We start from the raw sequence: 25,006 nt of genomic DNA, 5'->3' as shown, positions 1-25,006 counted from the left end.
TGCTCGTAGGCTACTGAAGACACTGGGATGGACATTACAGTAAAATGCTGTATCTATTTCTTTATCGACTGCTTTTCTGAGAGTTTGTTGAGCAAAATCTTTGTGGAGGACAAACTGAAACAACAATAACATGCACGCAGAATAGGCCGAAACTGGCAAAAGCTGAAAAATCATTCAAACATCTACATACTCATCTACAATGAGATGGAATGGGAGATATCATGTGTTTGCAAAACATCTGTTGTTAATTAGTGCTTTCTGAATTCAGGATCCCAAAATACATCTGCATCCCCATGGGGCTCTAATGTTTACATTAGATTTAATGGCTGAGTTGAAGGTCATGCACGTGCCTGCGCTTGAGTGGATGCGGCAGTCACGTCTCGGCTACAAAAACACGACACTCCTGTGATTTCACTGCATGCATTGTCAAAACTCTCAACTGGGTGTTACCACTCTTGTTTGAAATCAGTGTTGACCAGCTTGATAAAATGTACTCACAGAGCAAATGCTTTTTTTTTTATGTCACAGCTCAAGTAACGATTTCAGTAAAACTTTGGCATGAGTGTATTGATGCTGATATTATTAAAGAATGTATTGATATAAGATAGTACTGATAAGATAAACCAACTGTGGTGAAGCTGAATAATTTCTCAGGAATTTCAGAGTCGGATGACTCATTTCTTACTAATGTGTTGGTTGTCGGGTGCAAACCTTTATACACACATACAAAAACCCACCATGACAGTGCCAGTGAGACCCTCCAGCAGGTCCAGCAGCTTCCTCCCATCCTTCAGGTCAGAGAACATATCCTTGATGGGCGTCTTCCCCGTCTGATTAGACAAAACAGCACAACTGGAAGGTTTAGCTGCAGTACAGGAACAATTATCCAGAAGTTGTTGCAGCAAGCAGTCAGCAAACAAGCCAATCAACCAACACATGCAGATAAGATATTAAACTGAATCAAATGTGGATATTTACAGTAACTGTGGCTGTCAGACAGTCACTTTACATATCAAAGAGGGCTTGAATCCCTTGAGAAGGCATGAAATTTACATGTCTTTAAACTAAGAGCATTTAAGAGTTTCAGAGATGATGTTGGCCTGTCTGAGGAGTGCAACTATTTAAACAAAATCCAGTTAGAAAAATCAAGTAAATATATTTAACACAACTCTGTGAATGGTGTGTTTATGAGACACATGAGATATAAAAACAGGACCACACACAAAGCCATTATTGCTCTCACAGAAACTGTTGCTAGGAAGGAAAATGGACTAAGACATGCATTAAAACAAAATAATGTCTCTGAACATTTGCAATTAGGTTTTGTGCTTTGTTTTCTCAAATTAAGACAAGACATGGCAGCTCCTCCAATCTGCAGTGTAAGTACAACAACATTTCTGCAATGACAGGTTTACATTCCAACCATTCAGTCTACTCCTTCGCTAGCAGCAAGGCTAGCAAAGTTTCAAACAGAAGCACTCCAGGGACAGTTTTTCATCAGACACAGACATGAAATAACCTTCATTCTGTCAGTCGATCTTTAAAGTCTTTCATATCACCATCAGTGCTTTAACTAACGCAGTTAAAGTTTGCCATGACTTTGAACTGGTCTACAATCTGTCACATTACCTTGGAGAATTGTGCATTTATCCATTTGGTGAATGTTTTCTTCTGTACTGCGTCATGCTCATCTGTGGAATAGAACGAAGAGGGATCATTAGAAAGGAGAGCGGGAGTATCAAAAATTGGACACTGGCAATGGGTACGCTCATTCTCATGATCAGAGCAAAGAACATTGTCTATTCCATTGGTTTATTTCAGGAACCAATTGGCCAAATTCACTGACTGGTAAATGGCGTTTATAGCTGGAGGCGTTGCAGCTTAAAAGCACCATGATCAATGCAGCTGCAACATCCGAAAATCACAGGAACAAAACGTAAGCAAGAGGAGTATTTGGATAATGTGTGCAAAATGTCAAAAGGTGTATCAGAGACAAAGGCAACACACAATGTTGTCCAAAAAAAAAAAAAAGCAAAAAAAAAAGTCAATTTGCACGTGTACCGCCCGTGCACATCCATACAGTGTTCCTCTGCTACAAATATTTCACATTCTCTTCCCGCTTGACTCTCTCCCTCCCTACTCCTTCTTTATTCTCCAACATTGCTCTCTAATAAGGCCTCATTGTGTGTCAGGCAGAGGGTCAGCTGCTTTGATGTGCCTGGTTCCTGTAATGGATGAGAGTAGCTCATACAAAGCCTTAGACTTAACTTGGAAAGTGAGTTTTTTCTACATTGCCCGAATCTAAAAGGACATGGAGGGAAATAAGACATTTTCATTATTAGGATCTGATCCTTAAAAAATTCAAGTTACATATGTCTCTCCTTTCAACTACATGCATGCATATCTACCTCTACATTTCAAGTTGTTGGCTAGTCAATGCACACCAGGTGTGGTAAAAAAAAACCCAGCTGAGACGATATTCCCAATGTGCTCCATACATGTCCAAAGAAATCACCTAAAACCTGAAACATATTGGCATCTCCTTCATGTCTTAATTAGAAAATGCTACATTCAGATAAGAACTAATTCAGAATATCCAAACAGAATATGCCGTTTACATGACACTTACAAAATTCTTAATATTGTCATTCGGAATAATACCAGAATATTAACGTGCATGTAAGTGTAATCAATACCAAAAGATCAATTGTGAAAATAATGATTAAAATAAAACAGGTCATGCCTTTGGAAGCCTTGGAAAGAATGCATTTTCCATGTAAGAAGCCGCAATCACATAAATCCACTATCAAGATGTAGAGAGGTGGATCATTAAACAGCACGCAGACACATAATGACATTGCTAAACAAAGCTCAGCAGCAGTGCAGACGTCCACAGCCAAATACGCACCAGCAGCCTCAACAATAGAATGGGACACAAATGTACACCCGAGGGAATCGGTAGTACCCACCATCGGATCATAGAACCTACACCTCAGATACAGCAATACTTCAACTGAGTGAAATGAGGAGCTTGCCATGTTCTGCAAGTTCAGTTCATTGCCCTCCCTGTGCTGCAGCCTCCTAAATAAGCAGTTCGTTAAGTTGTCAGTCTGTCTCAGAGCTGTACACCTGAGGGAACAGATGAAAAAAAAAAAGAAAAGAAAGAAAGAAACACATTCATGTCTGCTTCTAAACACTCTGACTGAGGTCTAAGACCACAATCTTAGTGGTGGTAAAAGTGTATGTGTGTATGAGCGTTCAACTGCCACCATCATTAAAGTAGCTGCTGTGTGAAGCACCATGAACTGAACAAAGGGTCAAAGGTTATGATCACCAGCCCCAGCAGTAGTGGCCGTCTTTGTTTGGGGTGTGTGGAGGGTATGTTGTGTTTGAGTGTGTGTGTGTGTGTGTGTGTGTGTGTGTGTGTGTGTGTGTGTGTGTGCACTGCCACTGGCAGGGTGAGAAGGTGGTCAGAGGCCAGAGGTGGGGGTGAGAGAGGTGAAGAGGTGAGAGGATGAGACAGGTGGTGGTGGAAGAGAGGGGTTTTTGGGACTGACTAATTTGTCAGTCGATACAAAAAGGACGTTACTAGTTTCTGAAATTTCATACTTGGGAATGACATTCATTCACTGACTGGTTTTGAAACTTTTTTGCTGTCTAACATGTCAACTATTCCAATTATGTATGGAAACGTATGTATAAACATGTATATATGTGTGGCAATGTGTGTGAGGACTGAATAATCTTGTTTTTCTCTATTTTGTGTGTGCCATATACAGAAAGAACTAGGCAAACATAATTTCTGCGTCATCTAAAATGTCAGTGAGACCAGAGGAGAAGATGACTACGGCTGAGACAAAAGGTATGAAAAGAAACAACTGGAAGGGTGAGATTTTGAGGTGGGGACAAAAGCAGGAGAGGCTAGTCGCCCAGACTGGTTTCCACCTGCGCTGTGTCTTCTTCTCTACACCACTGTCTTTAAAGTGCTTTGAAGCGCAACACTAGGAAAAGTCCCTCCTGAGAGATTTTTGACCCATTTTTCCACATAAATCTCAGGCAGCAACAATAGTACCTTAAGGATTCTTTCTTAAGAGGTGAAGAAGACAAAGAGGTGGTGCCTGAAGGAGGTGATGAATGAAGAAGATGATGGAGAAGAGGGTGCAGGAAACAAAGAAAGGGTTTTGTTGAAAAGCAAAACAACGGCATTATTGACAAAGGGCCGGTGCCGTAACAGGGGGCCCAACAACTGACAGAAATCAATTACAGTGGATAGAGAGGAGGAGACAAAATGCCGGCAAGAGCATTTAGAGAACAACTCATGTGAAGCACCAGGAGGACAGGTACACACAGCACAGGTATGCTATCAACACAGCATCAATTTTCCTTTTAGAATTCGCCCTACGTGGAAGCCTCCTGCCCTTACAGCCTTATCGGCACGCTGAGTAGGGCCCCAAAGGAGAGGGTCCCTGGGGGCTCAGGTCTCCTGGGATCTCCACCTCGACGGGACAATACACTCGATTCATACCCGCTGCTTCCCCTCAATCTGTCTGCTGCTCCTACTCACCGCAGCACAGGAATGTCTTACCGCTGGACGGATCAAAGCACCAAGTGTGTTTAAGTGTGTACGTGTGTGTAAGAGTGCAAGGGAGAAAAAAAATAACATTACCTTGTGGAATTTGCATTTATACACCATTACACATGTCCACTTCTGTCAATTTGCTTATAGTTATTTACATCTGCCAACACAAGTATGTCAGTCATAGATAAATAGCACTGACATTTGTATGAAAGGAAAAAAACATATACACACTTATAGTTAGTTGTAAACAAACTGTCAACTGTGCTGTGGTCCTAAATGAACGTCTGTGTGACAGGAAAGAGGTATGTGTGCTTCATTTTTGAGTGTTAGAGCTGATGAGGTTAAAGGTTCCTGCATGAACGTGTTGTGTTCGGTGTGCACAAAAAAAGGAAAGAAAAGAGAAATACATAGTTTCCTACAATTCAACGCTGTGCACAGTGAGTTATGTCACTCTTTGTGATCCTTTGCTATGAGGAGCTTTCTGCTGTGAACATTTCATTGCTTTCACAGGACACAAACCGTGGGTGTTTGACTTCTAATTAAAACCACTGTGGGACATGTCATCTTGGCTTTGTGTACATTTACACCTAATGTGTACCAACAGAAACATTGCATTTCAAATGGTGGATTTCTTTGAAGCTAAACAATCTGCCTATCTGAACTGTTACTGAGGAAATCATGGTCTTATCGGATACAGAAAATCCTGCTAATGCTAAAAAGTAAACTGTTTCCCTGATCCTATTTAAGACAACAGAACGGTAAAACTTTGACGGGTTAACAATCTTTGTGGGTCACTCGGTCATATGATACAGATATCCTATCAGCTAATAGCACTAGCACAGTGGAGCATGTGTCACACTCACATTTGTTTGCAGAACAAATGCTCAACCCCATCAAACAATCAGTCAAAATGTTTCATATAACCGAACCACGTGCACGCTCACACACGTTAGTGTGAGCAGAGGGATACGGGCACAGATACACACTTTGCACAGACAGTGCAGAGTCATGTACAGTGAACATGCTGAGAAGCAAATGTTTCTCTTCCTCAACAGCCAAACAGGAAGCAGTGATTACATCAGGAAGAGTAATCCCACTGCTGTCTTCTCACGGCTCGCTGCGCACGCACATGCTCTCAATATATTATGTACACACATGCACACACTCACACCACAGCATGAAGACTCCAGTGTTGTGTTTCAAGCTACGTTTCTGTGGGGCTCCTTTCCTTATAAACAGACAAACTCTCTTATGTTCACAGCCGATTTGTGGGGCTTTCTGTTAACACACAGGTTTCAGTCAAAAAGTTGTATAACTGCAAAAAAAATGCCAAGGAAATAAATTGTGCAAAAAACCCCAAACCATTTAGATACAAGTTTATTTTCCCAAAACATGGCTGTGATCTCTCAAATTGCAATGCTTCCTTGACCCTGTGTTGACCAACATTACATAAGCAAGAATCGACAGCGCTGAAGACGTTGAGGAAAAACGAACTGCGAACAACCCCCAAAACATGACATAAGCAGGCAAGAAAAAAAAATTCACAGAAACACACGTTCCTCAAAGCCACCAGCTGGGAACACAGAGCAGACACATAAAATATACAGCCCCAGTCTATTAGTGTATCCCTCCCTCTCACAGGTGGAGAGGGCCTGTGACCACACAGCAGGGAGAAGGGGCAAACGGTGGGAGGCACTGAGGTGAAAATCAAACAAACCATCAGGGTTTCCAGGCAGCATCACACAGTAAACATGAGAGCTCAGGGCTTAGACAAATAGAGATATTTACAAAGTTTAGCCGCACCAGTGAGCAGCAATTACCTTTATCCAAGTTACACTTCGCTTGTACGTCGCTAAAGATTGTTTCAGTAGAGCTTTAAAATGCAAGTGTGGCCGCTGACTGAACCACAGTTAACTGAGAAGCCATACATTTAGGCCCCAGTTATCAACTGAAGTGACTGAAAGTCTAATTGGCAGAAAACCAACTGGGAAGTGTGTCTGAAAGCTGTCGCAGTTTTCAAAGTCACTGTACCAAAACTGCGAGCTAACTTTCTTGTGAAATTGGATGCAAAGTGCAGACTTTACTTGGGTCACTGGTGACGAAAAATAAAGAGAGGATCACGTCTTGGCTGTGAAACAACTCTCAAGCAAAGGCTGGATGCGTAAAAAAAAAAGTCTTCCAGGGTGAACTTCACCTTGATGGGAAGGAAGGAAGCTCAGCTGTTGTCTTTCAGCACAGCACCACCCACAGCCTGTTGGAGGGCACTAATCCCTGCACAGGACACACACACACCTACAACTATTGCACTGGCAGGCTTTAACATAAAAGCCCTCTGACAAATATTCTCTTTTCCTTCCATATGCACACACAGAAATGTACACGTAAAAACTCAATCCTATTTGCAGTATGATTGCAAAGATGCATTTTATTTTGGCTCTATAGGTTGAGAGGAATGCATAGAATTCCTATAATTTCCCCTGCATTCCTCCCTCCTCCCTCCAGTGGTCACTTGTCTAAGCTTGTCCCAGCCGGCACAGCCTTGTTGACACTCTTCCCTCGCCAAGATCTGGGAATTTGTAAGCAAAACAATTTGAACGTCCAGAAAGATTACCCCATAACCCCACTTAGCAGCTTGAAAAACACCTCTGCGGTGTGCGTAGCTGCATGCATTGGTGTAATTAGCAGTGAGCAAGAATGGTGAGGTGAGGGGTGCTGGAATTTAGAAAAGGCTCCGCTGAACAGGGATCAGTATTCCAAGTCAGAGATTTAATAAGCAAACTGTAAATCACTGCTGCAACTTGTAAAATGAGCGGGAAATAAGCAAGAGAAGCGACCTCAACTCCATCCAGGCAATTTATCACAAATGAATCCAACTGATTTTACTGATTTTGATATACAGACAGACCTTGCTTGCGTCTTTGTATACGTCTCCTTAAAAAGGGTTTCAAGACTTAAATATGTGAGCTCAAAAGATTATTTAAAGCTGAAAACAAATCATGGCTGTCCAAATGTACGTGCTCCATTAAATCATCGGCATACCTAAACTGTGGTAAAATCTGTCGCATCTCAAGTGTGTTCACCAAACAGCAGGAGAAAGTACATATAAATATGAAATGGCAATCCACTTTGAGAAGTACTTTCACAGCAAGCTTGCATACACCTAGATCAGATTGCAGCAAAGTACTAAAAATATGTCACCAGTGTCAGTCTGAGTCTAACACACCTAACTGCACCACCTGTGGCACACCCATCTGTCACCAAGCCATGTGTCACATACCTGTCAAAAGTTCCTACCTCTGAGTTTGAGCCCATGCTCTGCCATCTTTTACTGTAAGCCACCGCAAAGCAAAACCAAAGCAGATAGTCCAGGAGTATCAGCGCAAGACACAATTTGGCATTACTGCCTCCCTCTCTCCGCCTATCTCCTCTGCCTCTGTCGCTCCTTGACCAGCAAGGGAGGAAAAGATCAGAAGAATGCCACAGCGAAGAGAGAGAGGGGCGGGAGAGAGGGACGTCGTCAATGAAAGGGAAACAGATTGGGGGCAGAGCAGAACAGGACGGGGCAAGCCAAGGGGTGGGGAGTCATAATGCATCGTGGGATGGGGGGATGAACACTGATAAACACAGAAACACTGTTCGGCACAATCTCTGCGTGCAACGGGACGGAATGCATATCAGCCAGAGATCATCGCACAAATACAGACATAACACAGGACCGCGGCGGAGGCGGCGTGGTGGGGCAGAGGCATTAACTTTCTGATCTGCATTTGATGAAAATCTCAACACACGCGCACCATCATCAGATCCAATCTTCCATATATACTGTCTTACATTTATCCTCACATGGAGACTTTTAGCGCCATTCAAATTGGAGCTGTCACATAACGCACAGGAACATGAATGTGAGCAATCTAACATACTGGGCCATGAGACAACAAAGAGATTTTCTAAATACATCAAAGCAAGAGAGGAAAAGATGGAAAGATTCGCACTCTTCACTCCAGCTTTACCAAAAACGAGGTCCATGTTCACCTTTATTTCACTCTCACACACTTTTTTGCATCTAAAAAGTCTCTTTCAGTTATTGATTTTTTTAACAGAGTGCAAGCTTTCCTTCGACATGATGAAAGGGAGAAATGTCCATCTGTACATTTCATTTCAAAGACATAACCCGATGCCAATGCTGGTCCACAAAAAAAAAGTAAGAGAATGCTGACGGTTGAGCCACCCACAGATGCTTTAGATACGGGCCAGCACATCATTAGAAACTATAAATATATGACCTCGAACACACACACACACACACGCGCATGCATGCACGAACACACACACACAACGTTCTTGCATAAAGCAACAAGAGCAAAGGAAAAGATGTGATTGATAATGTTAAATCTGGATTTAACTGCCAAGGGTATGAAACACAGGCACACTCAGTTTGGTTTAACAGCCCTTCTCGACATCTAAAACAGAAAGTGGCTGATGACTTTGTAAGCTGAGTGGATAAACAGCCAAGTTTCCTGTAATGCTTCTTTGAATTCACTCCTCCCCAGATGAACAGAACGAACTACAGATGTGCTCCTCCACTTACCTAGATAAGGACTATCTTGACTCTTTCTTTTCCTGTTGAAAAAGTTGCGCTTCCTCCATGACATCCACTTACTCAAATTCATGATGGAGAGAAAGTCTTTTTACAAAAAAAAAGAGAGGAAAAGAGAGAGAAAAACAAAAACAAATCCGGAACAGGAAGACAAGGTGGTGGTGGGTGTGAGAGAATGAGAGAGACAGAGAAAAGAGAAAGAGGAAGTAGAGGTGTGAGAGCATTTATCGAGTATGCTGGGTCTGTTTATTTGGGGTGCTGGGCCGGGTTGTCAGATGTGACATCACACACATGTTCACACACACACACACACACACACACACACACACACACACACACACACACACACTCAACAGGGACAGGATGAGAAAAGTGTGTGAGTGACAGGAACAGGGACAGCTTCAGCTTGTCAATTAAAAGGTAAGTGACAGGTGACACAGAGGTTTGTGTGTGTGTGTGTGTGTGTGTGTGTGTGTGTGTGTGTGTCATATGCATTGCTGTAACTGACAGGTGATTATCCTCTAAACACACAAAGTACTGTCGGGGATGACAGCCGCCGGTCTCCCACTTTGCAGGAAGTGACAGCAGATAAACATGACCCAGAGTGACCTAAACCCTAAAACATCATGCACGACACTCTGGGCAAGAACAGCCGCTTCCTTTACTACTGTTTACATGAAAGTGAAACCTTTGACAATCAAAAAAAGTGACTCAGAATAACTGCAGGACAAACGGTCAGAAGTGACATTTAATGCAGGTCTGTGAGCCAGTGCAGTGGAACAGGGAACAGGGCAAAGGCCTGACTCCATTTGCTCATTGACATATTTAGTCAATGAGGGGCAACTGAACAAACAACTCAATTCCCACAGAGAGAGTAAAGTGGAGAGAGGTGGGAGCGAGAGTAGAGGCAAAGGGGGCGAGGAAACAAGAGAGAGAAAGTTAATCTTCCTGTGTTTTGCTTTCCCTTTTCCTTGCCTTCACAAAGAGGAAGTAGAGGAGGATTGCCGGCCCAGTCCACCCGTGACCGACTTCCAGACACTGATTGAATTAAATCCACTTCCTTCCATAGAGAGTTGCAGCAGCTGGTCTGGTCACAACTCAGAGGAATGAACTGGGTTGGGTGAGGCTGGCTTTGGCAGCGATTGAAGGAATTAGAGACCGAAAGGGACTTTTCCGCTGGACTGCATCAGTCATGAACTCAGAGAGAGACGTCCCCCCTCTGTCGTTCCATCTTCGCACACCACCCCAAAAGCATCCATCATCCAGCTGCTTGAATGAAGTCGTGCGCATGCATATGCAGTACACTGGCATACACATCTCCCTGCCTCTCTCACACACACACTTAATCAGCTTCATTATAACACCCATCCTCCACTGACAGAACATGGGCTTCGAAAAGGGAAACGTCCACTGCACTGTCACTCTCTGATGTTCAACGTCGTTGTGATGAAATAAAGGAAATAACTTTTTTGTTGCTGCCTAATTCTCTCAGCCTGCCATCCTGATTGTCTGCTTTAATTTCAGCTTGTGATCCCCATCAGTCACGTAAAGAGTCCCACCCTTTACTCAAACATTTACGTGTTTTGTCGCAACCGCCCATTATGACCTTTTGAAGCTACTGTTAGAGGACAATTTGGTACAACCCTCATTGTAAAAAAGTTGGGACATTGTGACGTTGTGTCTCTGCTGCTTCAGGCCGTGTTGGAGTTTGACACAGACACAGGGTCTACGTGATGCATTCAAGTTCACCTTGTAAACTCTGAAATCTACATCATTTTGTACAGCAAAGTGTGTGGGCACCGACACAGTTTTCATGGTGCATTGAAGTGCACCTCGTACTTTGAGAAAATCTATACTTGAATAGCAGTAAGGTTGTTAAAATGGGGAAAAAATGTTTCCTTGGTTGGAATACAGAGGCTGACATCTGTCATTCATTCCTACAAAGGCAGATTTTAAAAATGTAATCAAAATAATCTTATCAAATTGCTATCAGCAAACTCAACCATAATTCTTGAACAGGTCCTCACATACCTCTGTGGTAATCTTCAAGTTGTTTTCCTGGAGCATTTTTTGCTAATTAAATACTAAAGTCACACCCAATACGCAAACATTTTGGCCGATAAAAAATATGCATGTTCAAAATCATTTCATAGGCTATTCAACATTTTGAAATATGTTATGGCACACTGCAGATTCTCCTTGTTTTTTGCATCCCTACTTTGTACTGTATGTGTCAGAGAGGATTAGCAAATTAAAACACTTAATTCATGTTTCACAAAATGAGCCAGCCTTTTTAGAATTGGGGTTGTATTTCCAGTATTTCCACTTCTTTTAGAAGAGCTTTCCCCTTGAATGATTAAGATTAGCTGAATTATTTCAACATACAGCAGTTGACAAGACCAAGAAATACAGGATGTGTTCAAAGTGGCTTCTTTTAGACGTGTTTTAGGGTTTTTCTTTAATTAAAAAAAAAAAAAAAAAAAACTTTCAGGAGTGGCTGTGGTAATCATAGCTGTGCTTCTCACACACATATACAGACCAGATGAGTCAGTGGTCCGATCAACATCCAAGAGAAAGAGATGGAAAATGCAAGAATCTCTCACAATGCCACAGGCCTCCTCCCTTGGAAAAAGTAGACTCCCATGTCCGAGGCCTCAAAGTCACTGCGTGGAGGTGCATGATATGTAGCCACAATGTGTTTGGTTCATTGGATTTTAGCACCGTAGGTACTAGAACAAGTAACACAAACTTATTAACAACCAAAAGGAGAAAAAAACAAGTTCAGCCCTGTAAGAAAGTGGGCATTTCAATCCTTTCAAGTAGTGAAATACCACTGTTGCTTTAACGGGTTAATCTAAACTCTCTCTGGGCCTCAGCCTGTTTTTTTGTTTTAGTAAGTCCTGTCATGCGAGGGGTCAGAAGGTAGATTGGGCAACATGGCTTTGTGGCCCTAATGAGGTAGGAAAAGAGGGCAGAGAGGGGGATTTACACTGCAAGGCCTTGCTTTGGGAAAGGGAGATTCACAGAAAGCGGAGACCGGTTTGTATGAGTGTAACAACCGCAGGAACATCCAAGACTGATCATTTTCTGCCATTTCCAGCCTTCTCTAGAAGAGTTTAAATGTCATCTGGGCTGGGCGTGGTGTCTGTATGCTGCTGGACACACACACACACACACACACACACACACACACACACTGACATCCACATTTACCAAAGAGGCAGAGTCCCACAGACAACCGCACCCAGGGGAGATGTTTTGGCCAGTGCTTCCATTCCCAAATTTCCAGCCAGGATTTTGCGGAGCTCGTTTCCTCCCACTTCCCAGGCCACCAGATCAACTACAAGCAAAGAGACTACGCACACACACACTTGTGTCTATATATTGCTGCGAAGACACATCCAGCTGATTCCCTCTGGACACTTTGCATCTTCAAAGTAGAAAATACACTACGAGAACTCTGACTGACCATTTCGCCGTACAAGACAGTGAAGCTGAAACACCAGAGGCGAAGAAAAAAAACGAAAACAAATTCGGGTCATGACATCTCAGAACGAAGGGGCAGCCACAGTGAAAGCTCCTTTGTTTTGATTTGTGTTCTTTGCTGCCCACACATGCAGATGCACACCCATTATTATGCATTTGCATAACACTGCATACCACTACACTCACTGACTGACAGTTGGAAAAGCCTTTCGCTGTCATAGCTAGGTGGCAAACATCACTCCAGAGATAACTTTAATGTTTCATCCAGTCATTTCCAAATAAGTAATCCAATCTCTTTCCACACATGCGCGCACACATACGCCCCAGCTGAAACATGTCAAAGTCCTTAGTCCACCCTACAAGAGGCCAAGGCAAGAATTAAGGATCCATGACGTGCAGCTGAGGTAGTGTGGTGACAGACACCACACCCTGGGTTTGGTGACAACCACATTCTTGTTCTCATATTAGATATACAACCATAATTTTTTCTTTATACTGCGTGTCACGCCCAGAGATACTGTGTAGGCAGATGTCTGTCTGTGAAGCTCAACAGGTAATGCTGGAAAGGTTCTACAAAGGCAACCAATTTCAAAGCTGTTTACACTCAAGGAGCTGCAAGGCACCCTGTCAAATCTATCTATATACAAGAACTAATGCTGCTGTTATTCTCAGATTTGCAGTTGCACACATACACACTGAATTATAAAAGAGAATAATGAGGGAGTGGAAGAAAAGGCATAAAACAGAAGAGAAGGGAAAGATGGAGAGGAACAAGACCAGGTCAGGTAACCAGAGCTGAGTGAGTTTGACCCGAGAAGGCTCTTCCCCAGCAGAGCTCTCAGGTGACAAATAAACAGCGAGGAAAAAAGGGTCAGGTGAGTGTCCATTATTGTGTAATGGTTGTTAAACAACAGCCCCTGACCCCATGGATGATATTTGACCTTTCACATTTGTCTGCGCTCTGGAATGGGCAGGGGGGAGGGGAAGCGCACTGGCAGGATAGGTAGACAGGCCTCAGGGGGTTATAGGGTAATCCAACCAGAACTTGGTCAAAAAAAAGTCTGGAAGCACTCCTAAACATCTGTTTCAGCCCTTTTAGAACTGCTGTGCAATGTGGCAGACCCAACACATCTGGTTCTCTACAGAGTTCAGCCTCTTAGGTCAACTTCAGGGCTATAGGTGATAATCATTTACATTACATATTGCCTGCAAATGATTTACTTTTGAGTAATTGTTTTATCTTTCAGCGTATTATAGAGTGAAAATTCACATCACAAGTTCCCGAAGCTGCTTCCCGAATGATTCTACCCTGCACCCCCTGTTCCTCTGTTCTTAACTGAACCCTTTCCTCTCTGTCGCTGGTCCACTGCGCGCTTCCATAACAACTTGACACTCTGGAAAACATGAGCCATCCCTTACACTCCAAAAGAGGCGTGAGTGTGCATAAGTCTGTGAAAGGGACAGACTGTCTAGCTTGCTGACCTCCATCACAAGAGGAGGGACATCACACACGCCCCTATCTCAACACACACACACACACACACTGTAGTGGTGATCTCACTCTAGTACTAGTTAACAAATGGAAACAAACACCAGCTGAAATAACTAAACCGGAGCCTCAAAATAACAGAATGTTCTCATTCTCTCCTGGAAATCAGGACGACCAACTCTCTGTCAATCAGTAATGACGGCAAAAAAAGAGAGAGGTGTGTGTGTGCGTGTGTGTGTGTGTGTGTGTGTGTGTGTGTGTGCTGTCTGATGATACACTCAACTGTTGTGAATAAATAGGCTCTGTGCACAAGCCTCGTGACGTACTTCCGATTCCGCCTGAAATCGGCAAACCAGTTTCCGGTTTACTTCCCTCTCCAGTCAAAACAGCGCTAAAATAAATACAAGGAATGAAAAATGAATCAACATCCACGAAAGAAGACAAAGTATAATGTGAGAGGGACTTTTAAGTTCCAGAAGACGGTGAATGGCTCTAATGAGCACTGTTGTGTGCCACTTTGTGCCAGCTCAAGTCGCTATAACAGCGAGCTTAGCTTCCACTGCTTCCCGAAGGACACCGAACTTCGTGCACAGTGGCTGCAGAAAATATGCAGAACGGGATTTTCGGTAACTCAGCATACGAAGGTATGCAGCCGACATTTCGAAAATGCCCAAATTCGAAATACCCCCAAAGGTAGACGGGTTTTAGCAGCAAACGCAGTGCCAACACTGTTTGAATGGAACAGTTACACAGCAACCAAGACAAGAGCTGGTGTTTGGGATCGCCGCCCTCGACTGACATCAAGCCGAGAAACATCACCTGTGCCCTGATCTTTGTCTGACACTGAAATGGACATAAAGTCAACACAGTTAGCACAACAAGTAACAGTAAAGAACATACGTTGCTAACGTCAGCTAGTCATCACAATGAACTTTACAAGATGCCTGCAAAATCTGTCAAAGATATCTATCAACGATGTTCATCGTATCGTGGATGCCCACTCTCCTGCTCCGAAGAGCAAACGGGAAAAAGGGTTTCGTCTCTACATCTCTAGTTACGTTCACCAGTACGAGGATAAGTGATTTATTGGTGACGTTAGCTGACTAGCTGACGTTAGCAACGTGCTAATTTTTTAGTTTTGTGTTTGCTTCGTATGTTCTTTACTGTTGCTAACTGTGTTGACTTTATGTCCATTTCAGTGTCAGACAAAGATCAGGGCACAGGTGATGTTTCTCGGCTTGATGTCAGTCGAGGGCGGCGATCCCAAACACCAGCTCTTGTCATGGTTGCTGTGTAACTGTTCCATTCAAACAGTGTTGGCACTGCGTTTGCTGCTAAAACCTGTCTACCTTTGGGGGTATTTCGAATTTGGGCATTTTCGAAATGTCGGCTGCATACCTTCGTATGCTGAGTTACCGAAAATCCCGTTCTGCATATTTTCTGCAGCCACTGTGCACGAAGTTCGGTGTCCTTCGGGAAGCAGTGGAAGCTAAGCTCGCTGTTATAGCAACTTGAGCTGGCACAAAGTGGCACACAACAGTGCTCATTAGAGCCATTCACCGTCTTCTGGAACTTAAAAGTCCCCCTCACATTATACTTCGTCTTCTTTCGTGGATGTTGATTCATTTTTCATTCCTTGTATTTATTTTAGCGCTGTTTTGACTGGAGAGGGAAGTAAACCGGAAACTGGTTTGCCGATTTCAGGCGGAATCGGAAGTACGTCACGAGGCTTGTGCACAGAGCCTATTCTCCAACCATTCGGACACGCCCCCATAACGGCCGACGTAGAGATCACATGAACAAGTGCGCCAGTGCTTTTCTCACAAGGCTCATCTCAGCTGAGAAAACATCCTTCCACCTGCTCACCAAAAACACACACACACACACACACACACACACACACACTCGTCTGCTGGTCAACTACCTCTCAAAGCCTATGTTTCAGCCTCACGTAGGCTACAAATCTCTGTCTTTCTCACCATCCAGCTTCCTGTCTCTGCAGCAGACGCCACAGAAGAGAAACCCAGGTTTGTTAGGTTGTCAAAGGATCAATGTTAGTAATTAGTCTCTATAGTTTATAAAAAGCTTGGGACCTTAAAAAGCCTTGATTTCTATAGCCATAATGTGTGTGTGATGAAACAAAGAAGAGCATGTGCAGGGTGGAGCAATGCATATCCCATGTGTCCTGGCGGAAAATAACATTTTCAGAGTTCGCATACTCTGTAAATTATAAAATACAACATCTAATTTCAGCCATATTGCTGTAAGCCCACCAACTACTCACACACACACACACACACACACACACACACACACACAAACACACACCACAAAAAACAATCCACAAGGTAAAGATAGAAAAAAAAAACAGTTGGGCTACAGCCTGCAGGTTACCTCGACACAAATGTGCCCTGCTATTTTTCCGGGGTCGTTTTAGTGTGCAGCTAAGCTACGTGCTAAATTTTCCCCTCTTTGCCATAAAAGAAAACATTACTTTTGGGGTTGCCAGGGAAACCTGAATCTTTGTAAGAAAAGCTCTGTGGTCTGAACACAAGCATTGTAAATTACAAACTCCATCGGCACGGTGGAATTCCTGGCACGGAATCTGCCAGCATTCTGAGGCTGGGAGGGTGGAGAAAGCTGGCACATGGACTCGACGGGATGGAGAAATCTACAGGCTTTTCTTATGGTTACTCTTTGTGTTTCAAAGTTTACAGTAGAAAGAGGAAAAAAAAAAAAAAAAAACAACAAGGACGAGGAGCTGGTAGGGGGACTGGACTGGATTTCAAAACCAGGATATCACAGCAGTGCATGCCGCCGTGTTTCGATGCCAATAAAAGCACTTAAATGATGAATTCCCAGGGCAACATTACTGTTAGCATTGTTAAAACAAGGAGGTCTTACCAAGGAGTTACATATCAATGACTGTCTGCCTTAAACTGCTGCTGTAACTTCAGTTTACATACAGAGCTCAAGACAGTGTTGCATGCTTAACTTTTTAAATTGAAGTCTAATGTACTACGTTTAACACATATGAATATTTTGCTTTCCTCTTTGTTTTCTCTTTCCATTTCAACTCTATATAACGTCACTGGCATGACTCAGGATGAGGGCTGGGTACCACTTTTGTGTTTTACACTTGAATTGGGGTATTCATTCAATAGTCCACAATTAAAATCATTATTTTCAAGATCAGAAACCTTCCACATTATCTAACAAACGTGCTTTACCCATCTTTTCAGACGTGGAATAATTTGCCGGCCTGATATACACATATTCATATATTCATTTTATGTCTCTCTCAATCCCAACAACACAATTTGTGAGCGAATGCGCCGCACACGAACGACATCACTTTAAGTTGAACCCTACTCAAAAAAACAGCACTAAATTCCACCTTTGAGCAGAGATGCAGGGAAAATATCAAACACAACATTTTCTATCTGGAGCTGCTCTTGAAAGTTTTACGGTTTGTTCAACTGAAACACTTCTCCAGGTAGAGCAGCAACTTGTTTGTGCATCCGCCTCTCTCTGAGGGTGGCGTCTACAAAAGATTAACCTATGGAATGATCCACAGAGAAAAGAGTCACAGGGTGCGGCTCTCTCAACCCATCCCCGCATTCTTGTTGTCCCTTTTCTCTGCTGCCATTGGTCACCTTTCCTGTGACTTTCTCTTTCTCTGAGCAAACGTGTTACTATCAACCATCTCCTGTTCTCTTCGTGCCTTTGTTGCTTCGCTTTGCCTCTGTCCCTTTTTCCCTTGCCTCCATGGGAACTGAGGTTAACCATGCACAACAGGATTTCTGGCTCTGTCAGAGTTTCCTTTCAGCAACCGCTCTTAAGCACGTACAACAAAATGTTCTCTCTATGCAGTTACAGGATATTTTTTTCATTTTGCTAAAGACCCCGCAGAGATCCGACAGCTTTTGGTTCCGCACACATGCTTAAGTGCTCTGCAAGCAGTGTGTCCTGTGTGGAGCATCAAAAACTAAAATGTGACCTCAAGATAGCAATCTCGATGAAGGCCAAAGCCATTAAAAACATACCAGATCTCCACTTGATGATGTCGTTGAACTCTTCATTGGCTCCTCCCTCTGCGATGTCACCGTGCGATGCCATGGTAGCCAATAAAGTCAGTGCTGTATCAGCTGAAATTGCGCGATATGGCGGCAGGCCTCTTGACACACAGTGCAACAACCCTCTTTCTGCACCTGTAGGTGTGAAGAAAACTTCAGTGCTCAGATCTCACTGATAAGTAACATTTAGGCATTTTCCCAGCTTGTTTCTGCTTTAATTTGACTTTAAAAAGTGGAAATCTCAAAGGGAGGCCCAGAGAGTAGAGGTGTCACATGCACTGGAGCCACACACACACAAGACACAACACATTCAAACATGGCAACATCGCACGCAGGAAGATCTGGCACGTCATGAGGAACACAGTAGGTTGTGAAAACACGAACAGCTGTTTGAAACTTCACCTCCACATCCGCTGAACAGTGCTGGAGAGGGAACAAATTGGTTTCACACCGTGGCCACTGGCTGACAATATGGACTCGCATAGGGGTAAATGATGATTCACTGATGCTGCAATAGCGGACAATCAAGCTGCAGACTTTGCTCAGGAACACACTTGCCAATAATCTGAAACAGCCCCACAGCATCAAGTGGAGATGTAATTGTTCTTTGGCCAACCACCAAAGACATTTGTTCTCATTTAGTCACTTGCTCCTGGAAAACAAGTTCATTTCAGACCCTGACAGGGGTAAATTTTATCATCATGCAACCAACTGTTGCTTTGCATTCAATCAATTAAGTTTTTCTGGTTCAAAGGTTAACAAAAGCACAAAACGGCTAAATCTGGATTAGGATTTCTTGTGATTAGTTTCCTCAAGGGGACTTATGAAATATTATATTACACTGAAGTCTCAATGTCATGCCATGTGCTAATTTGTGCAAATGGCAGTTAGTTTCACAAAGGACACTGTGGTGTGTTTTCAGTAAGCTCCAAAAATGAAACACTATCTATCACAATCTCCAAAATGCTCATCTTAACTTGTATGGTTCAAGTTAGTGCTGCAGCATCACAGGTTAGTCTCTTCAGTGTTGGTGCTGTTTTAGAGACTTTTTAGTGGAAGTGCATGTGGTCTGTTTTAATCCAGGCTATCCTTTCATTAAACACTCAACCATGTCCGCTCCCAAAATAGCTCGCTTTTACCATGAAAGGAGTTTATGTGCAGTTTTATCGAGCAGTGCTTGGTGAGTTACAGTTCTTGAGGGATGATGCAAGGGCCAAAAATAACAACTGTAAACTCGAGTTAAAGACACCCCCATCCAGCCCGCTGGTGTCTTCACATTTTCGGTTCCTCTCACTGGGAGGGGAGCAGTTTGGACGACAGAGGCTGAACAACTGAAGGGCTATAATCGACCAGTTGAATCTGAACTCTTGAAGCTGGAAATCTCAACAGGTCTGCTTGATTTGAACCACAGCAGAGTGTCAACGTCTGATCATTTTAAAGGAGAGTGCAGCCTTCTTAGTAAAAGAAAACCCACAATGCCACTGCTACAAAGCACATTAAGGGACTTTTAAACTGTAAATGTGTGGAGGCCTTGTCGTAGTTAATGTTTTATCTCTTAGGTACGCCCGAGGTTACTGACTTTTCACCAAGATATTTAAAAAAAAACGGCTGTGTATATCAACGGCTAGCTACGTGCCAGTCCTCAGTTTAGGTCAAACAGTGATTGTTTGATGGTCTGTTTCAACACTTTATCTTTACCGGTTACCTTACAGCCAAAGTCTGACTCTGAACGTCACAGTAAGCGTTGAAATTCCGTTGACACAAGGACGGTTAACGTTACAGGTCCGAGACATTTCACGGATCCAAATCACTCACTCACCTCTGCTGTCACCAAGGAGTCAGGAGACGTGCTCCCTCAAAACAAGTCCAAAACGGGTACAGTGTGGATAGACAAATACACAGTAAAAATTACTGAAAAGTTGGACAGTTAAAAAAGTAATTTAATCCAATGAATTAAGGCATTTTCTACGAGGTACGAGGCACTCGTCTCCACTAACTAGCTAACTAAAGGGAACCGTTCTCAAGCGCATCCAGTCTCCACAATGTGCCAAAAAAAAGCAGCTTCAAGAGACGCCTTTTCTGCAACGCAAAGCAAAGCACAACCGCCGTAGTCTTCAGAACACACGGCGGGCTGTCTCTTGGAAACGGAGAAACGGTTCTTACATTTCACGGGTGAACACCGCAGTACCGTGGACTCAGGTCCCACAACTTTGTTTCTGTTTCTTGACTCTTTCTCCCTGCCGCTTACGCCGATGTGAAACTCGACGGAGCTAGCAAAACATAACGGAAATGCTAAAACAAGTCTTTCGAAGTAAAAGTCAATCGCTAGAAATTCGCTGCCTTTCCCGATAAATTTGTAATTTTATAAATTCTCCTGGCAAATTTGGAATAATGTATCGCCGCAATAATGTAATGCTAGGTTTACATTGAGGCTTCCAGCATAAATAGGTACCGTACTGTTAGCCCGGCCTGATCATTACAGAACCGCCCCATATATTACAGTTGCGTGTTTTTAAAGATACGGTCATGACATGAATTACGAGTGAAAAGACACAAGTGATATTGAAATATGCTACTGACAGCCCCCCTCACCCACGACAGTCCTCATTTAATTCAGCTGCTCCTCAATTGTCAATTTTATTTTGAAGGTTGTGCCGGAACCACAGCGTCCACTCTGGGTGTCTTGACTCTAGTCTCGAGCTTTTCCCTCTGGCTGTAAAAGTTTTCCTGACGCGGAGATGGAAACATGGCGCGGGGGGCGTCACGTGACGTAACACCAACGAGACCAGTGATTCCCACTGGAAAACGCAATGCTGCACGAGAAACTTTACTGCAATGGAATAAAAATGGGATGTTTTCCACTGAAAGGCACCTCGGGCTATTTACACAAAGCCCTTTGATCCAAGATATTTTCTTTATTGTTGTACTATGTGTGAAGTGATACATATTTTATTGACTAGAATGATGAAAACTATTATAGTGGTGAAAAAAGTATTCAAAACCTGCCACTACCTCTTGTGTCAGGTTTCATATTATTATACTGTGTGGTATGTTGGCCTGAAAAGAAACAACTTTTCCAGTACCACAGGAGACTGAATAATAGATTAAGGGTCATTGGAAAGAGTCTCTGAGGCTTTGGGGATGCAGAGATGTTGATCTTCCATTGTAAGCGCTTATCCTTCTCCCTCCCTCTTCTCAGTTGTCAGGGCTCTTTTGTGGATGTTTCCTCACACGGCTGAAAGAAGAAGCTCAATTTCACAAATTAGCACTCTGTTAGGCCTCAAACGCCTATCAAGTGACAGCATATTTATTTGTTGGTGAGTATAGGACCACAGGGACAAATAGGAACATGTTTGCATAGATTAAAATGTAAAATGAGGAAATCTGGAGTATGGAGGCCCCAGCATACAAATGTCTTTCACACACAGGTGCTGCTATCTGTTTGCATTCACTGTTTGTGAACACTGCAGTGCAACAGAGCTGCAGAGAATTTTGACAGGTCAAGAAAGTTTCAAAATGCTTAATTTCCATCTACACTTTTTGGACCAATGTTACTACAGTGCAACACACTTTTGCATACTACTTAAAAAGAGTTACAGCTATTTTCTGTGAAGCTTTTCCTGTGGCAGATGCAGATGACTGGGTATTCATGAGTCCAAGGCATCGCCCTTGCAGCGAAATTATAGGGGTGAGAGTGTGTTGGCCTTCATTGGGCCTGTGTTGGACGCCAGCCCAGAGACGACAAGAAGGGCTTAGAGTGCCCCCTTCTGTACCAATGGTGCAACTACCGCTGAAAAATGGACCACAGTTACCTGTATGACTTCAATGGACAAATACACTATTAAACGACAGATATTAAAAAATGGGCAAAAATATGTTCCCCACAATCAACAGAGCTAAAATAAACTAATTGTGTCATCGCTGCAAATCTTGAGTTTGATCTTGTTTTTTTGGTCCCTGATACTCTCAGTCACTATAGACAATGAATAATGACTACTTAAAATATTAAAATCTTTTCCTTTAATGTCTCTGCTTTGTCACGTTACCTCTACTTATGGAATCTTCTGTTGTACTTTCTTTTATGTGCATGCAGAGGAAAATGTTTCACCAAATGTGCTGACTAGCGACAATTCGATTCTCTGTTTTGATTTCATGTAGTGGTATGTGCTCTCCGATGACGCCACTCGTTAATTATGTGCCATCGTCGTCTGTCTGACATTATTTGATGAGGTACAGACGCCACTAAAATGGATTACCAGGAGTGGGGTTCGAACCCACGCGGACATATGTCCATTGGATCTTAAGTCCAACGCCTTAACCACTCGGCCATCCTGGTGTATACACCACATCCCGCCACATTTCCCTCTGAAAAACTGGGTATAAGAACATATATAAAATATATGTTGTATACGTTTTTATTTTGAGGACAGACAGTACGCAATGGGTTGTAACAATACTGCCATATCGTAAAGCTATGACGCTAGCGTAGAGTTCGCAGCTAGCAGCTTACTTATCGAAAGGCCGACTGGAGCAGTTTGCTCGGGTTATGCTCATTGGCAAGGCGTCACAACTTCCACAAACATTACCGTGGTAAGTTAGGGTGTGTTTAAGAATAATAAATAAACGTCAGCGTGCTGGTAAAGAAAAAAACAAAACAAAACAAAACAAAAAAACCTTGTTATAGCTATCATCACCACTAGAACTACCGGGGACCAGAAGCTAATCAGCGTTAGCACGTGCTAGCTGCCAGCAGAAGTTGCAGCTGGTTTGCAGCCCGCACGGCACGTCCACGAGCGGCGACTGCCCCACGCTAATTTCTTGCATACGGTGGGTTGTTAAGCTATAATTGCCACATACTGTGACCATACAACGACACGAAGCAATGCGAAACACCAATAACACAGAAAGAAACCTCTGGAGTGTTTCACAGAGGAGAAGCTCTAAAAGTCGGTAACTGACTCGAAGTGAAAGTAACACGTTGCTTTATCGGGCCACAGGGCACGCCTACTACATGGGTCACCATCGAAACTGACAAATTAAGGCACCAACACTGTGGTTCGATTCAGGACGCGATCTCAGGGCGTGTTTTAATTAATCACGAGCAGCTTTTACCTGTGTTATATACACCACTAAAGCACAATCTAAACTGATTTGATGTATTTATTAATGTTGGTGTTGCTTATTACCCGATCTTGAGGTGTCATATCTTGAGGGGCCATTTCAGTATCTAGGTTTAGGGGCTTTATTATTTCAGCTGGCGTTGTGTTTACTATGTGACATATTATTTGTTTTATCAAACTGTCACGCAACAAATGTGGGGCCATGTAATATACCAGGAGTAATGTACACAGGAGGAGAAAAGAGTGCTAAGAGGAGCCCAAGCAGGTTGAATTTGTCTATGCTATAGTTGCTCATTTTTAAGGGTTTGTCAATTGTCAGTAACAAGCTAAGAAACAAACTACACAAACTCAGGACATCATTTCTTCACATAATTTAGCTTCTCCTGGGGCCACACAGTCTGGCATCATTAACAGCTAAAGGCTACGAGGCTCTAATTTGACACTCAGAAAACAGCCTAGATTATGTCGTGGGATCTTAAGGCATGTCTAAACAGCTTGTCTGCCTCAAAGAAAAATCTGAAGATTTTCCTCTTCCCCATTCTTTAGTTTGCCGTGTCATTTCTGACTTTTAAAACTTGTGTCTCTACGGTTTGAGCAACGCTATTTGTAGCATAGCCTACCTTGTTCACTCCATAAATGTCGTCCTCCTCTCTATCCACGTCAGTTTAGCAATTTAAGCCAGGCTTGTCTTTTTGTCACTGACATGAAGCACTGGCGGTTTCAACTTTCACTTTCTGGCATCAGTGTTTATTTAATGTCTGTCTGGCTAAATCTCCTCCCACTTACAAAAGAAGATCAATTCTCTCTGGAAGCGCAACCACATAATGCAGAATGCAGTCATTTACTTTTTCACCTATTTTCAGTTGAATACAGTGCAAGAGCAAGTTACCCATGCTATGAGCATGTAATAATATCCTTCACACAGTCATGTCGGTTCTTACTGCAGTGCCGCCTGAGGAAAGGAAGATCAACACGTTCTGTGTTGGGTTTTCGGCCTTGCCCTTGTGTGCAGAGATTTCTCTGGATTTTCATAATCTTTTAATGACTCTATGGATTGTAGATGGTGAAATCCCTAAATTCCTTGCAACTGTGTGCTGAAAAACATTGTTCGGAAAGTGTTGGACTACTTGCTCACACAGTTTTTCACAAAGTGGTGAACCTCTCTCCATCCTCGCTTGTGAACGATTGAGCCTTTCCAGGATGCTCCTTTCATACTCAGTCATGATGCTATAACCTGTCACCAATGAACCTGTTTACCTGTGGAATGTTCCAAACAGGTGTTCTGGAGCCTTCCACACCTTTCTCAGTCTTTTGTTGTTCCTGTGCCAACTTGTTTGAAACGTGTTGCTGCATCAAATTCAAAATAAACAGATATTTCCAAAAATCAGTGAAGCTGAGGTGAGACATTCAATATATTGTCTTTGTACTGTTTTAAATTGAGTATATGTCTAAAAGGATTAGCAAGGTATCACACTCTGTTTTATTTGTGTTTTACACAACCTTCCAGCTTTATTGGAATCAGGGTTGTAGTTGTTAAATCTTCTAAATGGATCTCATCTGTCACCACTAACTGTAATTTGTCAATTCTCCTTCCATCCTTAGTCCTGCCCATCACTCTCATGACTCCAATTCTTCCACATTTCCAGAGACCATGCGTAT

At 42.9% G+C, this 25,006-nt stretch overlaps 1 protein-coding gene and 1 non-coding gene across 7 annotated transcripts in view; both read right to left on the bottom strand.

The window, feature by feature from the left end:
• utrn (utrophin) overlaps window positions 1-20,483 on the bottom strand; it is a 174,964-nt gene extending 154,481 nt beyond the window's left edge. For 3 of the 6 annotated variants that reach the window (XM_076756294.1, XM_076756299.1, XM_076756297.1), the window contains exons 1-3: window positions 9,168-9,249; window positions 1,630-1,691; window positions 738-830 (exon numbers count right to left, since the gene is read on the bottom strand). In XM_076756294.1, the coding sequence (XP_076612409.1) occupies window positions 738-830; window positions 1,630-1,691; window positions 9,168-9,249 (237 nt within the window). Of the gene's footprint in view, window positions 1-737; window positions 831-1,629; window positions 1,692-7,873; window positions 8,031-9,167; window positions 9,250-18,197; window positions 18,363-20,046 lie in introns of those variants that run through there. The other 3 variants (XM_076756295.1, XM_076756296.1, XM_076756298.1) reach the window with 3 other exon arrangements.
• Window positions 20,484-22,480: 1,997 nt separating this feature from the next.
• Window positions 22,481-22,563, bottom strand: trnal-uaa (transfer RNA leucine (anticodon UAA)). Its single transcript has one exon. It is a non-coding gene; the product is annotated as a tRNA-Leu (tRNA).
• Window positions 22,564-25,006: the final 2,443 nt, after the last annotated feature.

The sequence above is a fragment of the Chaetodon auriga genome, chromosome 18 (assembly GCF_051107435.1).
Source record: "Chaetodon auriga isolate fChaAug3 chromosome 18, fChaAug3.hap1, whole genome shotgun sequence".
Classification (NCBI taxonomy): Eukaryota; Metazoa; Chordata; class Actinopteri; order Chaetodontiformes; family Chaetodontidae; genus Chaetodon; species Chaetodon auriga.
Note: the sequence above shows the minus strand (reverse complement) of the source record. Positions and strands in the feature narration are given on the sequence as shown.